A 19,191-nucleotide genomic window follows, 5' to 3' on the forward strand; every position below is an offset into this window, starting at 1 on the left:
GTTAATCAAATTCGTTAAAATTATCTATAGTAATACATTTTGTTATCTTTCAAGTATGGATAATATCATATAAATAAGCATATTAACTTTGTTGTAGTTAGTAATCGCTGCTCCAAAATTATCCCAAAATGAGATCAATTACTGCGTTACTGTTTGTTTGCCTTATGAGCATTGCTTATGCTCAAAATGGAAGAGATTCTTTTCTTATTAAACTCATGGATATGAAAAAAGTACTTTCTCCTCCAGAACTCAAGGATACATCACGAATTTCTACAAGTTTTTACGATCAAACTTTAGATCATTTCAATACTAAAAATAAAAAAGCATGGAAGCAAAGATACTTTGTTAATGAAGAGAATTTTAAGGATAAGGAGAATGGGCCAGTCTTTCTTAAAATTGGTGGGGAAGGTACAGCCTCAATTGGCTCGATGAAGTATGGATCGTGGTATGAATATGCACAAAAAGTTGGAGCATTGATGATCCAATTGGAACATAGGTATGATAAACTTATTTGTTGTTTCTAGCATGATTTTAATAAGGCATTCAATTTATATGACGAATAAATTACTTTTATTATATTTTTTAAAATAGATTTTATGGTGAAAGTCGTCCCACTGAAAATTTGTCCACTGAGAATTTGAAATATTTAACATCTCAACAAGCAATTGAAGATATTGTCGAATTTATCGCTCATATTAAAGAAAAATATGATATCCCTAATAATAAGTGGATAACATTTGGTGGTTCTTATCCTGGATCTCTTTCTTTATGGATGAGATCACTATATCCAGAGCTTATTGCAGGAGCCCTTTCCTCCTCTGCTCCAGTTGAAGCAAAAGTTGATTTTGAAGAGTACTTAGGTATTGTAAACAATGACATGCGTATTCGTGATCCAGATTGTCCAGCCGCTGTGATTGAAGGTATCAAAGAAACAGAAGCTCTAATCAATAGTGGAAAGGAAGGATGGCAAAAAGTAGCAAAAATATACAAGTAATGTATAATAATTTTTTACATACTATGTGTTAAATATATGTACTAATTCAATTTCAAAATTATCTTTCGTATAGGCTCTGCCCTGGTTGGTCTGGTGATAATGAGAAGGACGTAAAAACATTATTCGGCTCGATAGTTGAAACTTTTGCAGGTGCATCTCAGTATGACAGTACTTTGAGTACGAACGATGTGTCTCAACTTTGTTCCCACATGAAGAATAGTAATTTTGGTGATACAAATATGGAGAAACTTGCAGGTACATTAATCGCTGTGAATGGGGGCTCCTGTATTAACGTAAAATACGAAGACTTTATCGACTTTATGAGGAATGAAGAATGGTCTGTAGACGATGATGGCTACCGTCAATGGATTTTCCAAACTTGTAATGAATTTGGATGGTATCAAACGGGTAATCTATGGGGTTCATTTCTACCAGTTGAGTTTTTTGTAGAGCAATGTAAGGATGTATATGGTGCTGAATTTACAAGTGAAAAGGTTTATTCTAGTGCCAAATATAGCAACGACTTCTATGGAGCCAAGAATCCTTCCTTGTCAAACACAATCATAACCCATGGATCTTTTGATCCCTGGCATCCTATGGGTATCCTGAATGACATGAATGATAGTGTTAAGGCTTTTGTTATCAATGGAACTTCACATTGCTTTGACTTGCAACCAGCAAACCCTTTGTTCGACTCCGATCAACTTACTCATGTTCGTAAAACAACATTTGAATACATTAAAAAGTGGATTAAATAGTTGACCGAGAAAACATTATCCTGTTAAATCTACGAATGACTTATGTTTTAAGCATTAAAAAAATGAGGACAATAAATATTTATCATAATTATAAAAGTATAATTTGATGCTTAATAATTTCAAAGAGTGCATCCGGGCAAAATAATGAACGTAATCAATGTTCTAGAGATTGGATTAATGTATTAATATTTTATTTGTCTTCAAAAAGTCAAAATTAAATACTAGCAATAGTAATTATTTTCAATACGATCAAATTATTCATATTCCAATTTCCAGTAAAACAAAAATTTGATTTTTCTAAGTGGTTTAGGTTAGGTTTAATATAACACGGCGTTACCTCGTTGACACAAAAATACTCTATGTATGTTGTTGTCAGCTGTAGATCCCCTCCACTGACTAAATAATGCTAAATATTTGTTGCATATCGTATCAACTTTGAAACTGTTGTAGGACCTGGACATTTTTAGATGCTACGGCTTTGGCAACTTATGCTCTTTCAGAGATCTTAATAGATGGTATCTGAATGTACCATCAACAAAAGGTACAGGTTGCTCAAAATCGTGTAAGGTTGAAACTTTTTTTCCTGATGGTACCATCTTCTAGTTCTTTTAGGTTTCGTAAATTTCGAAAGAAAAACTTTTTCCCAACATTTTTCTTAATTTGGTCAATCGTAGTGTAGATCTCATAAACTGGAACGAAATTCCAAAGGATTCTTTGGCCTGCACCCCAAACTTGGGATATCCTTGAAGTGGTATCGTTCGTCAAGTCCAACCCAAACATGATCCTCCAATAGATCTTGCTATGTGTCAGAGTTTGGCGCCATTCAGTATCAGGGATTCTTGTTACATCTATTAAAGTTATAATATAAATTTTAGGAATGACAATGGAAAGTCTTGTAATGTCACCTCCAAGTTGACTTTTCGGTCTTTTAATCAAAGAAATGTAACTTTCATGAAATTGAGTGCTAAACCATTTTTCTCCTTCAATAATTGCTCTCTCACCTATAAAAGAGCAGGATGTGGCTTTGTATAGAACTCTAGGTACCACGAATGTGTTGTACAGATCTATTCGTTTCTGAAGATTAAAGGATATCCATTTACAAAATCTTGGAGGAACAAATGAGCAAATGTCCTTCCAGTTTTTTTCCACTCCGTTAATTGATATAGTTCATGTTCCATTATATAATAATGCTCGTACTGGATTAAAAAACTAGGATATTTTTAACAGTTCTTAATATTTGTTCGTGTGTAATAGAATCGAACGCTTAGGAGAAGTCGGTCGCAATTACAGCTCCAAATATTTGTCTTTCTTCGAGATACATAATATATTTTCCTCTTCTTTAAAAAAACCTTTTTGTTGAATCCCAATCCTTTTATTGAGAATTTCCTTCACTTGTTCAGCCATAACCCCGGACAGAATTCTGTATGAATTGTTGAGTACCGTAATGGGTCTCCTACAGCTAAAATCGGAACTGTCTCCTTTTTTCTGAATTAGAACTATTCTTCCCTTTGTCATTAAACTATGCATCTTACCTCTATGCTCCAATGTTTTACGGATTTTGAAAAGAAAAGGAACAATCTCACTTGGAAATATTGAGTAAACTTGGCCAATAATTCCATCCGACCCTGGAGCTTTACTATCTTCAGATTTTTGAGAGATATATGGAATAACATTCTCCTTAGTAAACGTTTTTGTATATCAAATGTACACACTCTTGGTAATTATTCTGATGTGCTACATGAGTTCGACATTAGCATCATGTGAACATCATAAGAATCTATTCTTTTAATGAGTGTCATTTAAACATTTTCAGATCGATAACTAAATAATCAACGTATTTCATTGAACATTAAAGAGTTTTTAAACTTTATAAGAAGTAGAATAAGCTTGCTATTTGACCTTCTAGGAAATTTAAGCGTCATTACATAAGCAAATGAATAGTGTTTTACCTGGGAATGACAACAATGAATTGCATCGTGATGCCACATTGATTTATAACTCTAAACAACATGAAATTAAATTTCATCAATGCCTTCGGGTTTTTTTTCTTTTTTATTGAATTGTGTCATTCATTTTTCTATTTAACTAAATTTTTTATTTACATAATTATTTTCTTGCTAGTGTAAATTATTACAATAAAAGTGTGTGCTGGTATTATTTTTACCAGTATTTATAAGTGGATTCTACTTGTTTAACGAAAATAAACGTTGGGGGGAGGAATCAAAAATTAATTCAGTTAGGTCCCATTAAAATTTTGGGGTGGGATTGTAAAAAGCTTTTTTTCTATGTTTTAACCCGACCCACTATAAATAAATGAAATTGGGAACCCTTCTCCCTATGAATTTGAAAGTTTATTTTTATTTTTGACTCAACTATCTAGATTAGGAACTGAATTCAGACTATGTTTCCTACTCCTCAAAATAGGATACGAAGCAGAGTTAACTTTCAATAATTTCAAAGAAGGAGCTACGGGTGGAGGATGATAACTCTCTCTGCTCCTCAGTGGGGATTTCAGTGGATTATTCTGTCGTTTTATGGAACTTCTTACTTCCTATATGTAGAAGTATACGATGATTTCGTTCAAAATAAGTAGGGATTTATGTAAAGGCACAATTATTAACGAGATCAGAAGTCATCTTGATATGATGGGAGGCCTGCACAATGAATGATCTTTCTATTAAAAAAGATGAGATCCACTGAGTGAAACACTTGTTCATTGGATCTTGCCTTAAGAGTCAAGATCCGTTCACCAGACCATTACATTGAAGAGAGTTATGTCATCCACTACCTTGATTAATTCTCAGCATATTGAGAGTCATTCATACAAAAATTTGATCCTGTTTATCAGTAAAAAGTGTCAGGAACAAGCTAATTATAAAGTGGAGTATTGAAATATTAGATTTGAAAGAGTAAGTATTTATCAAATAACTTTTTTAAGAATAAATTAGATTTATTCCTAAATACAATCATATGGTCAAAAACAACAGCACGAATGGTCTTAAAAAGAGTCTTAGCTTCAAATGGCGTGCAAATAGTTTGTCTAACATCAGTTTCTTCGTGTAAAGACTTGGTTAAGTTATTATTGATCAATTTAAATTATTTTTATGTATTTTTAATTTACATTTGTTCCTAATAATTTGTTGAATATATTTGTAATATTTAGTGTTAATAACTTCAATTTCGTATCATTTGTCCCTAATTGAATCCATTTCTAATATTTAGTGTCGTTTGTTATTATTAATTTGTTTCACTTTCTGTGTATAGCTACTATTAAAATTTCTAAAAAATATTTTTGTTATAATTATTCGTTTTTTATTTGTCTTTTATTTTACCCATACTTCTTTAACTTAATATCACAAATATACGTTATAATACTTTAATTTATAAATTTAGTTGTAATTAAATTTAAAAAAACCATTTATTGCTACACTTCATATAATCAGTACGGGTACATGTCAAAATAACTTTAACTTTTGGCACCCTCGCAATAGTTTGCCGGATTAGGTATCCTATTGCAGTCCATCCTCAAGGTGTTCTAGGGTATTGCATTGTTTAGCCAGCCCCAGATATCAGAACTCATTAAAAAACTGGAGAGGCTGGTGACGGAATGTCTAAATTTACCACTAATCTACTGCTACGGGATGAGTGATAATAATAAGTTTTTGACTACTCATTGTATGACATATTATATTAACGACTTTTATTAATATTTGTTAATAAATATATAGAAATTTGGAAGTTTTTTGATGGTTTTCACGAAGTAAATCAGGTATTCTTGAATTTGAAAATTTCAACTACTTTTTATAATCACTCTTCTAATGTAATATGAAATATAAAAGATTCTCATTTTTATACCAGCATCACGTGATATTCTATCCTCCAAAATTGTAACTTTTAATCATTAGTACCATATGTCTCGCTCTCACTTTTTACACACACTCGCGCAATGCCCAGCCCTAATTGTGAATAAATAAAGTTGATAATATTATAGAGAAAAACACGTGCAAGGAGAAGGGGGGGGCGAAGACATATGGTATCATTGTTTAAAATACTGATATGATTATCATTTGCCTGCTTTATTATGATTTTTGAGGTTATAACGAAAGTATTTATTAGCAAAATGTTTAATGAAGATATACTACGTATAATTGACTTAGACATTTTTTATCCGTTACAGTATATTTGAAAACGTCACACTCCATGAAATTGTAATTCATTATGAACCTTATTCTCAGAATAATAGCTAATGAAACAACAAAGTAGAGTATTTCGAAATATATTTGAAGTTCAAAGTTTAAAAAAGAAGGCTTTAATTAAATATAATCTACATACTAAAAAATATACCATCATACATTTATGTTAAACATACAAAATTAAACAATTGGAATCATATAACTAATAACAATAAATTATATATACAGAATATTGAAATAATAGATTGATCCAAATAATATTTTCTTGTTCTGACATCGGAATCCAGTTAAATATGTCATAACTTTAGGTTGCAAGACACAAGCGAGACGTAGAGTTTAATCAAAAAGATAATGCCCCCTCTTCTTCATGTGGAAGTTGCTATATACAATTGTGCACAGGATAGATATATCTCTAACGATGAGATCTAACTAATTATTAATAATAAGGTAAATGTCAAAATCATAAAATTAGACAATAAAATACTAATAAATAAAATGTTAGAAATAAATCCATCTTAAAGATTTAGAGCAAAAGCTAATTATCTAGTAATGTCTAGTAATTATTTTGATTTAAAAAAATAGATTTAAAGGGAATATTTAACGATATCTGATGGGGCCCTTTTTCTAATTTCAGTGATGCCAATATTTTCTATATTTATTCGAGAGTGACATGAAAAGGATTGGAGAAATTTTTTCAAGAATGCTTGTACATTTGTGACCCTGTTCACATTTTTAGCCAACAATGACTTTAATTGCTATTTCAGAGCTCTCCTGTATTTTTTCACACAATGTAGCAACAAAGAAATTTCTTGGTATTGATGTCCTGATAAGGCAGTCCTTTTCTTCTGGTATACTGGTAATGTAAGTAAATATAGAATGACCGTAGAGACAAGTGAGGAAAAGCATGTCTGATGGAGTTGACTACCCTCCTCTGCCTAATCCTAGTTTCAAGTGGAGAGTCACCAAAAGACTGCAATGATCTGCAAGATACACATTTAAGCTTATTCTTGAGAGAAAATGTTATGTATCCCGGAACAAAATACAGGGCTTTAACCTTTAGTGGGCATTGTCTCCTGATCTGAATGCTACCAATCAGAGAGTATGATTTCAGCCTTTTCAATGTCAACCCCTGCCAACACGTCTTTAAACTCTCAGACATTCATGTCGTCGAATATAACAAGATACTTTATTCTGGTATTATTTTCTACTTCCAGGATTTGTTTGACACTGATGTAGTAGTTGGCTCCGCTGAGTTGTCCGTACCAACCGAATCTATTTTCAATGTTGTCAGACTGAGACATTACAAGTAATCTGTAGTCGAAGTCTTCCTCTACTCCATCCAGTAAGTACTCGGCATTAACACATTTTCTTGATAATATTATTTTGATTAAATAGTACCAAGTAAAGTCAAATTTTGGTGAAGGAAAGCTTCTATATGTAGTAACCTTTCAGATAAGTTGTAATGTTAAAAAAATCATAATTGATATATCTTTATAAATATGGGCGGAAAAAATGTTGTCGGACATGATTTATAGCGTCTGGAAAAATAATAATAATAGCGTCTAATCGTATAATTAATAGTGTATAATACAGTTATATTTATAAAGAACATTGCAAGATATAATATTGTTAAGTTAGATCGGATCAACTCGTTTTATTATAATGACAACTCCGTTTTAATATATATTAACAAATATCGGAGGTTATGAATATGACCAATTATATTCAAAAGGTCATAACGGTGTCAATTAGTGTAACATTAATTAATGGAAGGCTCTTAATTATAGCTAAAATTCTTGAGTATCTCATCCCATCCCTCAAATTGGATCATAAATCCCATAATGGAACAAATCAGTCTATAAACTATTTGGCCGTTAATATTTATTAAGTAAATAAATAAAAGTGGAATTTCTTATATGTTGATTTTTACTCTAGCGTCATTTCTAGTTGACTGACCACATATATGATGTAAAATAAAAATTTTTTTTTCTTGATATTTGTTCAAAATAATTTCTATGTTGACTCATAAAATATGTACTTCCCTTTTCTTTATAAAATGAGTAACACACTCTCGTCAAAATACGTCCTCCACGGTCAGAGAGACGCACAAAATTTTGTTAATTTTAATATGGATAGTATTAAAATTTAAGATATAACCCCTGTCGTAGGTTTTCCCAACTAAAATATATATATTTGAGACCTGGGGCCTCTGAAGATGAGGGGTCTGTTCATAACGAGTAAGACTTGATAGTTTAAATTTATATGATATGTTTGCTGAAAAGTGAAATGGTATTAATCCCCTGATTAAATGACACTTCTGTAAATATCAATCATTTTGATAACAAAAATGAAACCCTCTACTTTTTAATAAATTTGGGGTCCCTTGTTTTAAAAAAATCAGATTTTTAATCCGCCAGTTAAATTAGATCGGAAATAAAGGAATAATCTATGATATTATTTTAAAATTTCGAAACCTTATATATTACACCCTACTTGGTGCTCACATCACTGCCCTGGTGATACATAGTCTGAGACCAATCATTTTAGGGCACCATACAATTCCTACCTTACATATGTGGCGAGGAAACTAGAAATGCCGCTTGAATGATTTTTCCTCTAAAAAGTGTGGCATGGATTTTTTTCTTCAACTAATTATCTTCTATTTCTTTTAATAAATTATTTTGATTAGAGGCCCAGTTATTCCTCTTTAAAGATTGTAAAACTTTACGGTCACTAAATAATTTAAAAAAAAAACTATCTGAATTAATTTTCTTTTTACGTATGTTGTGCGTCAACATGCAAGCAATATTGAACAAAAATCAAGACAAGGAAAAAATCCCAATTAATTTTTTTACTTTAAAACAAAATTATACTATCTTCACGAGTCGATGCTAGGATGAAATAATGAAGAGTGTTTGAGACACTAATCTTCAATGAAACACCTAATTTGGAAATTTTTATGGAAGAAACTCATCCTCTTTGCATCCTTTGAGGTTCGTAGTCGATATTAAAGAGTGAGAAGCTCTTTTGACTTTTGTATACTTCAACTTACAACTTGAAATACAAATAGGAATACTAAAGACTGGACTGCTTTATTCTCTCCTTTCCCAATGCCATCCAATATTTCCAATGACTCCTCTGAATTCCTTCACTTCAACTTCTGCTCTAGCCTTTGACGAATATTATTGGATTATTATTGTGAGGAATATCAAATATGAGTTAGGATCTAAGTCACACATTACTCTTTGGGGATAAGGAGGACATGATTCTTTAATTCTAAGCATGTAATAAGTCTTTATTGAAACAGCTGAAAGGTTGGTTTCTGCATTTATAACCAACCTTGAGGTCTTCAATGTTGGATCCTTCATTATATTAGATTTCTATTTTTAATGGGAGCTTTTTTTTTTGCACCCCTGTATTATATAAATTACACATAACTGTCAATATTAAGGACGGAAACAAGTGAAAATTCGGAGTTGAAGAAAATGGATGGGATGTACGAAATCCTCAATTCTACTCTGATTCCAACAAAGACTTACAATTATATCTCCGAAACAAATCTTCAGGGTATAGCTCTGTCTTTTATGAGCACTCACGAACGTTCAAACATGTTTTGAATATAATTGAATCTATTTAGGAAAGGATGTTCACTACTCAGGAATGAAATAATAATGACAAATGCTAAGGAAAAAAAATCGTTCTTTATACTAACAATTACAAATTAACGGGCCATCTAAAAAACTCACCGGATTTACATGTATATATATATAAATATACAACATCTACAAGAAATTGTATTCCTGTCTTTTTGGAAAAGGAGCATAATTATTGTATTCTTACTAATTAGTTTATTTAAACAAGGGCACCCTGTTGTGAAGATCTCGTGTTTGACACCATGACGAGGCTCAGAACAGAATTTCTCCTCGGACTGAGGGGTAGAAAATTCGAAACATAATTTATTGGCGATACTATATCGCTTTTCTATTGTTGTCAACACTTTATTACGTCGTAATATCCTACATTCCATATCGACAGACAATCTGAAATGGCTTAGGAAATCCGGACCAATGACCCCGTATTATATGTTTGCCACAACAAACTCCCATTCAAACCAGGTAAAAGGCTCGAATTCGATCAAAATTTCCTCAAACCGTATGTTGCTACGGGAGCTCCATTGGCAGCAACAAGTTTGGGAGGCGCTCGATCAATATAGCTTGAATACTATGTTTTTGGAAGATTAAACCATTGAGAACCAGTATCGATAAGGGACAGTTTTTCATTACTTCTGACAAATAAAATAGTATTAGGCATTGAACCTGAGTCTATACTTGATGAACTTCAATTTTTAACGTCCAGTTGGATACTCGACTTCTGATCCGTTTTTTGAACTAATAAGTTTTGGGCAAATGTGAGGCGTTTCGCAGTTAGTCCCTTTTTATCCCATTTCCGATGGTAGAAGTATTCCATCTGTTTACTAGTAGGGCGAAACGAAGAATCAGAAGGGTTCTCGATGTTACTAAGGATACTAGGTTTATCTGAAGCAGTCGCATTGTATTTGAAAATCTTTATTTTGTCTGACAATTATTATCAGCAAATAGCACGCACAAGCCAGCTCTATGGCCCTCTGGTCCCCTCCCCCCACAGATGTCATGTCCGAGATGTTGGGGAGGTAAATCCTCACAAGGCTCACAATTTTGTCGACAGAGTGATTTTGAGGCGCTTTGATAACCTTAAAAAGTGTCTCAATTTTATCTTGTGTCTAAGTTTTATACTCATCCAGGATTTTTGCCTTCATGTCAGAATAGGGCGTACTGCTTGGGGTATCTTCATCCTCATCATTGAAAAAATCCAGGACTCCTTTTTTAATCGCCGATAGTAGATGATTATATCTTTCAAACTCCTCCATGACAAGATACAAATTGAATTGTGCTTCGAGAACCCAAAACAATACTTTGGGCATGCTCAGGCAGAAGGGGTAAATCTTAAATTGCCCTACTACGTGAGACTTCCGGAATTAATTTAAATTTACTCATGTCGGGGTCACCAGTTTAATGTTTCCGGAATTAAACTCGGAAATTGAAGGCTAGCACTTCTTTATTTCAGTTTCTGAATAAAAGAATGCTACAAAATCTCAAAGGAGATCAACTCTCGTAGCTGAATACATATATATTTTCATCTCAATAACGGCCTTTTCTGTAGCCTCCTTTTGAATCTTTGTTGTTTGTAGCCCGGCCCCCTATTTTCCCTTTTTTTCATTTAAAAAAACGAACATATCTTTTGCAGACAAGTATTAAGCAGTTCCAACTTCCGATTTAACTACATCAATTTCTCCCCCTCCGGAGAGATCCCAATTTTTTTTTAATGAAGGATAAGATGGAGCCTTGAAGTTTGAAATCTAATGAAAGGGGATTTCCTTTTTAATAAAAACTACTTTTTGACTTTTGAAAGAAAAATCAAATATTAATACTCTAATCCAATCTCCAGGAGATTTTTTACGTTCATCATTTTGCCCGGATGCACTCTTTCAAATTGTTAAGTACCAAATTATACTTTTGTTATATGATCAAATATTTATTTCCCAAATTTTGCATGCTTTAAACATAAGTAATTCGTAGATTTAACATTATTATGTTTTCTTGGTGGACTATTTAATCCACTTTTTAATGTATTCAAATGTTGTTTTACGAAGATGAGTAAGTTGATCAGAGTCGAACAAAGGGTTTGCTGGTTGCAAGTCAAAGCAATGTGAAGTTTCATTGATAACAAAAGCCTTAACGCTATCATTCATGTCATTCAGGATACCCATAGGATGCCAGGGATCAAAAGATCCATGGTTTATGATTGTGTTTGACAAGGAAGGATTCTTGGCTCCATAGAAGTCGTTGCTATATTTGGCACTAGAATAAACCTTTTCACTTGTAAATTCAGCACCATATACATCCTTACATTGCTCTACAAAAAACTCAACTGGTAGAAATGAACCCCATAGATTACCGGTTTGATACCATCCAAATTCATTACAAGTTTGGAAAATCCATTGACGGTAGCCATCATTCTCTACAGACCATTCTTCATTCCTCATAAAGTCCATCAAATATCTTTGTAATTTACGTTGATACAAGAGCCACCATACACAGCGATTAATGTACTTGCAAGTTTCTCCATATTTGTATCACCAAATTAAATATTCTTCATGAAGGAACAAAGTTGAGACACATCGTTAGTAGTCAAAGAGCTGTCATACTGAGATGCACCTGCAAAAGGTTCAACTATCGAGTCCGAATAATTTTTTACGTCCTTCTCATTATCACCTGACCAACCAGGGCAGAGCCTATATTTTGAAAGATAATTTTGAAATTGAATTAGTACATATATTTAACACAAAGTATGTAAAATATTATTATATATTACTTGTAGAGTTTTGCTACTTTTTGCCATCCTTCCTTTCCACTATTGATTAGAGCTTCTGTTTCTTTGATACCTTCAATCACAGCGGCTGGGCAATCTGGATCACGAATACGCATGTCATTGTTTACAACACCTAAGTACTCTTCAAATCAACTTTTGCCTCAACTGGAGCAGAGGAGGAAAAGGCTCCTGCAATAAGCTCTAGATATAGTGATCTCATCCATAGAGAAAGAGATCCAGGATTAGAACCACCAAATGTTATCCACTTATTATTAGGGATATCATTTTTTTTTTAATATGAGCGATAAATTCGACAATATCTTCAATTGCTTGTTGAGATGTTAAATATTTCAAATTCTCGGTAGACAAATTTTCAGTGGGACGACTTTCACCATAAAAATCTATAGAACAAAGTATTCTAAGAATGGTTTTTTTCAATTAAGTAAATGAATAGCTCTTTGACTCATGCTGAACACCCCAAATGTATATATCATACCTATGTTCCAATTTGATCATCGATGCTCCAACTTTTTGTGCATAATTATACTAGGATACGTAGTTCATCCATCCAATTGAAGCTGTAGCTTCACCACCAATTTTAGAAAGATTGGCCAATTCTCACTATACTTAAAATTCTCTTCATTAAAAAAGTATCTTTTCTTCCATGCTTTTTTATTTTTAGTATTGAAATGACCTAAAGTTTAATCATAAAAACTTATAGAAATCCGGGATGTATCCTTGAGTTCTGGAGGAGAAAGTACTTTTTTCATATCCATGAGTTTAATAAGAAAAGAATTCCTTCCATTTTGAGCATAAGCAATGCTCATAAGGCAAACGAACAGTATCGCAGTAATTGATTTCATTTTGGGATAATTTTGGAGCAGCGATTACTAACTACAACAAACCCAATATACTTATATAAATATATGATATTGTACATACTTAAAAGATAACAAAAAATAATAATATAGATAATTTTAACTAATTTGATTATTATTTATCATGATTAGATTCAGTTATCCGGATATAGATAGCAGAACATCCATTCTGGGATTAATTATGTGATCATTTGTAAGTAAATTAATCGTAACATTAAACAATGCCATTCTACAATTTTTAGTCCAGACCATAAGAGCATATATAAACATCAATTAATTCAAATAATTTATTTTAGAAAATGACGAAAAAATATTGAAGTTTATAAAAAAAAAAAATATCCATGTTTTAGCAGCTATACTCATTCCAACCAGGACTTTATTTTCTTTAAGATCTCCTTTCGTGCTTCCTTAAGCTGATAGGGATCCTGAGATGATTCTGGATACATATTAGCACAATGTGCTGTTCCAGTAATGAAAATAGCAGTTGCTTTTTCTGACAAATCCTTTGTAATACCCATAGCATGCCAAGGATCAAAAGATCCATGAACATATACTATATTAGTAATTCCTGTAGGGTTTTTGCCTCCGTAAATTAAATTTGTTCGTCTAATTCCATTTTCAAGTAATTTCTTATTGAAATGTGTTCCAAATATATCTATGCATTGATCCTCAAAAAACTTTGCTGGAAAATAGTTACTGTAAGGATGATCTGTCTGGTTGGATGATTGATACCATCCAAACTCTGTGCACGTTTGATATATCCATTGCCGACTTGATTCTCCTGTCCAGTTATGGTATCCCAAACTATTGATGGAGTTTGTATAACTTGCGTCGAGGCATTCGGTTTTTTCCACTCTTCTTAGGATTAAATCATTTACAGAGGCAAGTCTTTCTATTGGCTGACCAATACTTTCATCAACCATGATTTTACATAGTGTATCAATAGTAATATCGGAGTTGTCAGCACCTTCAAAGGCTCGATTGTCCTTATTATACTGTACAATATCTTCAAAGTTCCCAATGACACTCTCGATAAAAGTTGACACGTCTTTAGCTTTATTTGCATTAAGAGTATTACAGGTCCTAAAAAGATAATTAATACAAATACATATAATATCTATCACATCAAAAATTATAATAATCAAAAATAAGCTTACTTGAACATTTTCGAAAGTTCTCGCATTCCAACTTGATGTTGGAGAAGTCTTTCAATTTCAAACATACCCTCTTGAACAGCTGGACCACATTTAGGATCTGTGACCTTAAATACTTGATCCACAACTATGAGGTACTCATAAAAGTCAGATTTTGCTAATACAGGACCAGAGGTAGAAACTGCTCCGTGTATTAAATGCGGGTACTTGTATCTAATCCATGATGCTAACGTTCCAGGATAAGATCCACCAAAAGCAATCCATTTACTAATATTATATTGAGTGTTCATGTAGGATACAAAGTTAGCAATGTCGGCAAGAGCTTGTTCAGAATTAAGATAATACAAATTCTTGACGCTGAGGTCCATCGTTGGATGACTTTCTCCATAGTATCTGTTTTAGTTGAAAGAATAATTTTTTAAATAATTTATTTGATATAAATGTGTTTTATACTGTCTTGTTTCAAATAAATGTTAAAGTTTAGATTATTATTTTATGGAAAAGTAGTTTTCTTTTCATCAAAGATATCATAATAATTTTTTGAACATGGAAATTACCTATGTTCAAGTTGGAAACAAATGGCTCCGACACTTTTAGCATACTCTATCCATGACCCTTGAATGGACCAAATCGGATTTGCTGGACCCTCTCCACCGATCATAATAAATGCAGGACTACCATTCGTATAGAAAGAGTCATTAACAAAATATCTTTGTTTCCATGTAATTTCATAACTTGTTGGCTGGAAATGATCTAACTTCTGATCAAACCATTGAGCAGTAGGAGGATCTCCAAGTGTCGGATCAGATTTGGGATCCTTGAGATATCCTCTTGAACGAAATAACTTTCCATCTATTGCACATATTATGGATATGACAAGAGACAAAACTTGTATTCCTGCATAAAAAAGATGATAATATAAGCAATTGAGGACACAATATATCAGAAAATTAAGCTTACCGATGCATCTAAATTGTCTCATATTAAATTAAATTAACTAGGGTATGAAAAGGATGTTATATATTTTACGTACATACAATCAGTTTAAAAAAAATCAACTAAACTATATTAATCTCATATACTATTTATTTATGTATATATATGTCGGGGATGAACTTTGAACCCTTGCTCTATTATTAAAAATTTGTTAGCCATTTTGCTACAAACATATGTCTCTGAATATGTTTATTTATTATATAGTGAAGCTCATTCTAGGTTTAATAATTACTTTTAGCTACGTTTTTTCATGTATAGTTAAGACACTCACATATTGCAAAATTATCCTCACAATTTGCATGTATTCTAATAATATGGGGATCAAAATCTTTCGTGTAATATAGAGTTTTGATATAAATTTATGAATTATTTGTAAAAAGGGTGTAACTCATGATTGATGTGTAATGTTTATATTATTTAAATAATCTTAAGACAGTGACATAGAAACGAACGTCATAACAAATCATAACTCTTAAAGGTTAATAGAAATTTCTATTAACCTTGGTCTATACTAAATCTTATTATGTTTTTACTTTTCGTTGAAGTTCAAACTCAGAAGCAGAATAGGAACACTATTGGAAAATCATGATAATAATAACTAATAAGAAATAGTAATGTATGAAAATGAACATAGATAAATGTTATTTCAGCAGGTAAAAGAGATCAACGTGTAAAAACTGTTATGATTGAGCATAAATCATAATATTACATTAAATTCATAATCAATCTCAGGATCTTGTCTTTCTTAGTCAATTGGTCAATGCAAGGATGCCGAAGGACAGGAAAAGCTTTCTAACCATTTTTTATCCAGAAGAGAATATTTCATTTCGTAGCCGAAGCGACAGAGAAGTATCTGTTGAGAATATAATAGATCATATCTTATCTACATCCCGTATTCCTCAAAACAGTATAAATTTTGCACTCTTGGAGCATAGCACTACTTTAATCAATGGGTCACAAAATTCGATGAACGAAATATGGGCCTATTCACCCCCAGGGAATTTGGAACTAATAAAAATAAAACGGAGATCATACCGATGGGTCAAAATATTACTAATTGTATTGATAGTATCCCTCATTTTCCTTTTGGGATGCACTTGGTTCTATCAAAACCATTTTCTTCACCATTATGGGGCTGTATTTGATGCTGGATCCGCTCACACCTCACTTAGTATATATAAGTGGCATCATAAGTACAACATAAGATCCAAAAGTGAGCTTCCCTTCCTCATAAATGAAGAAATAACTCAAACAATGGGATGTGAAAGTTCATCAAGCTCTGGAGTATCTTCTTATATCAAAGTAAAAGTCTGCTTCACAGAATATAGCTCTTATGATTATCATAATTATAGGATCCAAGAAATGTTCGTAGCTATATCACAGAGTCTCCTTGTTTTAACCGCTCCAAAACTCTGGTTCCAAAGGGATCTCACATTTTCTTTGGAGCTACTGCGGGGATGAGGATTCTTAAAGCTACAAAGCCAAGAATTGCGAAGGCCATCATGAGTAATATTACAAAAGCTCTCAGTGAGTTTAAAAATGTGAATGCAACAATTATATCCGGTATTGATGAGGGAATTTATGGATGGATCACCGTCAATTACTTGAGTCATAGTTTTTCCAATGAAACTCTAGGTGCTTTGGATTGGGGAGGAGCTTCGTCTCAAGCAAGTGAAATGCTATATATTATAATTTTATTGAAAGAGCTTTATATACTCATTTTGTTCTTTATTTTAGATTACTTTTGAGCTGAAAGAAGGTCTAGATAAATACGAGGATCACATACGACCAATTAATCTCATCAATAAGAACTTTTCTCTCTTTGTTCGGAGTGATCTTTGTTATGGAAAATATGAAGCACTCAAACGTTATCTATCAATGCTTGTATATTCTTATTATAAAAGATTTGGCCACATCCCGGAAGAAATTGCATCCCCATGTCATAAGGCTGGAAGAATTTATTCTAATGCAGAATTGATTAATACAAAAATGTTTACACGTCCATGTACTGATATCAGAGATGGAATGTTTCTCAAAATGGTAAAGAAAGTGAACTTTACCGTGAAAGGCTCTGGGAACTTCAGGAAGTGTCAACATTTGATCATTTCAGAGGCATTCAACTTTGAGCGTTGTACAAGTATATTCAAAGGCCATTGCATAAATCCCAAAGAAATCCCTCTAACTCTGGGACGAACGTACATTGCCTTTTCCACTTACTTCTATTATTTACAATCCTTAAATTTGTTACCTTCCATTCCTCAACCTCAAGAATATCTTAACACCATTAAGGACATTTGTGAAAAAGACAATTCCATCATTACAACCTCTCCAAATTCTTGTTTTGAGGGATTGTTTCTACATCACCTATTAACATTGGGCTATCATTTTGACGACTGGTCTAAAGGAGTAAGATTTCTTCGAAAAATTAAAAACAATGAGGTTGGATGGACCTTGGGCTATATTATCCATCGATCCACGGTTGAAAGAGATTTTTTTTTGCTTTCATTCCCTTTATTCGCAATATCCATGATATGTTTATTTCTTTTACTAATCATTGTCATCATTTATTATTTATACTCTCAGTGCTGTTCATATTCTGCTAGAACATACCGTCCTCTCATAGCACTCTGACAAGCCAATGAGTCAGAGTTCTCTTATGTATTAGTTATAAAATATTATTTTAGTGTTTAATAATGATTAAATTTGTATTCTAAATGTAATTTAATTTTATAACATCCATTTGCTGATAAATAAAAAACATTAATCATTTTAAATTTGATGGTCTGATCCTCCTCTTCCTTTTAAAATATATAAAATAATAAATGTATATTATAACTTTATAACCAACATGTTTTATGTACTTTGACTTACTCATTACTCATATATTGTATAACTTTATACATATTTTATTTTTTGCTAGGGGCGTAGAGTAATCAACTTGACACGGCGTTACATAACACTTCGTTACCTTTATTATGTTTCACAACCTTTCCTCCAAAAAGTAATATAATATAATCCAAAATTAGTTGGGATTAGTTCATCCCAACTATGAAATGATTAAATATTCAATAATTGTTAGAATTGCTTATATCTTAACAAAAACTAATTCGAATGGAGACAATTGAGAACACTGATTAAGGGAAAATAAACAGAAACATCGCCAGCTGTTAGAAAAATATTATATGAATTTATACTTTTGTGTTAGTAAGGTTATGCCGTACATACTAATACACAACACGTCGTTACTTTATTTCATCACGCAACCTTTCCTCCGAAAAGAAACAGCCCGAAATAATGTGATTGTTAGCCAAATAAGTCACTCATACCAACACCTATATGTATCTTTTGTACTCTCAGTCTATCACCATCGTATTATTACTTCACCACATTTAAAATTAATTACATATACCTATGTATATATCTAGTAATATTAAAATAATATTGTTTAGTAATATTCTATTGAAAGTGTAGCTACATATTTTTATTTCTATATAATAGCCAAAATGTATTCATAGAAATAATAAAATGGTCAATTTATATATAAACGACGAGGGATCAATAAGAAATTATATTCCTATTCTTTTGCAAACGCAGCACTAGTATAAAATAACATTAATTCGTTTATTTTTCATAAATAATAAATTATGAAATAACTCTGACATATCAATCGAGATGAGCGAATCGACAGCTGACAATAAAAAACATAGGGTATTTTTGGGTTAGCGAGTTAACGCCGTGACAAATTACTAAGTATTTTACATAGAGATAAAATACATCGAGAGATGATACTGAGCAACATAAATTCTTTGA

General features: G+C 32.1%; 3 protein-coding genes and 1 pseudogene across 3 annotated transcripts; 2 read left to right on the forward strand and 2 right to left on the reverse strand.

Annotated features, from left to right (window-relative positions):
* LOC121116038 (putative serine protease K12H4.7) lies at positions 1-1,854 on the forward strand. Its single transcript, XM_040710237.2, has 3 exons — positions 1-496; positions 592-990; positions 1,068-1,854. Exons 1-3 carry the CDS (start codon positions 129-131, stop codon positions 1,750-1,752), a joined length of 1,452 nt encoding a protein of 483 aa, XP_040566171.1. The 5' UTR covers positions 1-128; the 3' UTR covers positions 1,753-1,854.
* Positions 1,855-11,555: 9,701 nt separating this feature from the next.
* On the reverse strand, positions 11,556-12,869 carry LOC121116618 (putative serine protease K12H4.7; annotated as a pseudogene).
* A 456-nt stretch (positions 12,870-13,325) lies between these two features.
* Positions 13,326-15,562, reverse strand: LOC121116040 (putative serine protease F56F10.1). Its single transcript, XM_040710239.2, has 4 exons — positions 15,346-15,562; positions 14,943-15,282; positions 14,389-14,778; positions 13,326-14,314 (listed from the first exon to the last, which is right to left on the reverse strand). The coding sequence occupies exons 1-4, from the start codon at positions 15,365-15,367 to the stop codon at positions 13,591-13,593; spliced, it is 1,476 nt and encodes a 491-aa protein (XP_040566173.1). The 5' UTR covers positions 15,368-15,562; the 3' UTR covers positions 13,326-13,590.
* A 459-nt stretch (positions 15,563-16,021) lies between these two features.
* On the forward strand, positions 16,022-18,155 carry LOC121116039 (ectonucleoside triphosphate diphosphohydrolase 1). Its single transcript, XM_040710238.2, has 3 exons — positions 16,022-16,683; positions 16,734-17,048; positions 17,119-18,155. The coding sequence occupies exons 1-3, from the start codon at positions 16,150-16,152 to the stop codon at positions 18,010-18,012; spliced, it is 1,743 nt and encodes a 580-aa protein (XP_040566172.1). The 5' UTR covers positions 16,022-16,149; the 3' UTR covers positions 18,013-18,155.
* The last annotated feature ends 1,036 nt before the right edge of the window (positions 18,156-19,191 follow it).

This window comes from Lepeophtheirus salmonis, chromosome 4, assembly GCF_016086655.4.
Source record: "Lepeophtheirus salmonis chromosome 4, UVic_Lsal_1.4, whole genome shotgun sequence".
NCBI lineage: Eukaryota > Metazoa > Arthropoda > Copepoda > Siphonostomatoida > Caligidae > Lepeophtheirus > Lepeophtheirus salmonis.

Bases quoted from the DNA above. Each gene is read 5' to 3' on its own strand.
- LOC121116038 (XM_040710237.2), top strand. From the start codon at position 129: ATGAGATCAATTACTGCGTTACTGTTTGTTTGCCTTATGAGCATTGCT. The intron at 497-591 runs GTATGATAAACT...TTTTTAAAATAG, and splicing joins ATGATCCAATTGGAACATAG to ATTTTATGGTGAAAGTCGTC. The intron at 991-1,067 runs GTAATGTATAAT...TCTTTCGTATAG, and splicing joins AAAGTAGCAAAAATATACAA to GCTCTGCCCTGGTTGGTCTG.
- LOC121116039 (XM_040710238.2), top strand. From the start codon at position 16,150: ATGCCGAAGGACAGGAAAAGCTTTCTAACCATTTTTTATCCAGAAGAG. The intron at 16,684-16,733 runs GTAAAAGTCTGC...TCATAATTATAG, and splicing joins GAGTATCTTCTTATATCAAA to GATCCAAGAAATGTTCGTAG. The intron at 17,049-17,118 runs GCAAGTGAAATG...TCTTTATTTTAG, and splicing joins GGGGAGGAGCTTCGTCTCAA to ATTACTTTTGAGCTGAAAGA.
- LOC121116040 (XM_040710239.2), bottom strand. From the start codon at position 15,367: ATGAGACAATTTAGATGCATCG. The intron at 15,283-15,345 runs GTAAGCTTAATT...TTTTTTATGCAG, and splicing joins GAGACAATTTAGATGCATCG to GAATACAAGTTTTGTCTCTT. The intron at 14,315-14,388 runs GTAAGCTTATTT...TTATCTTTTTAG, and splicing joins GAACTTTCGAAAATGTTCAA to GACCTGTAATACTCTTAATG.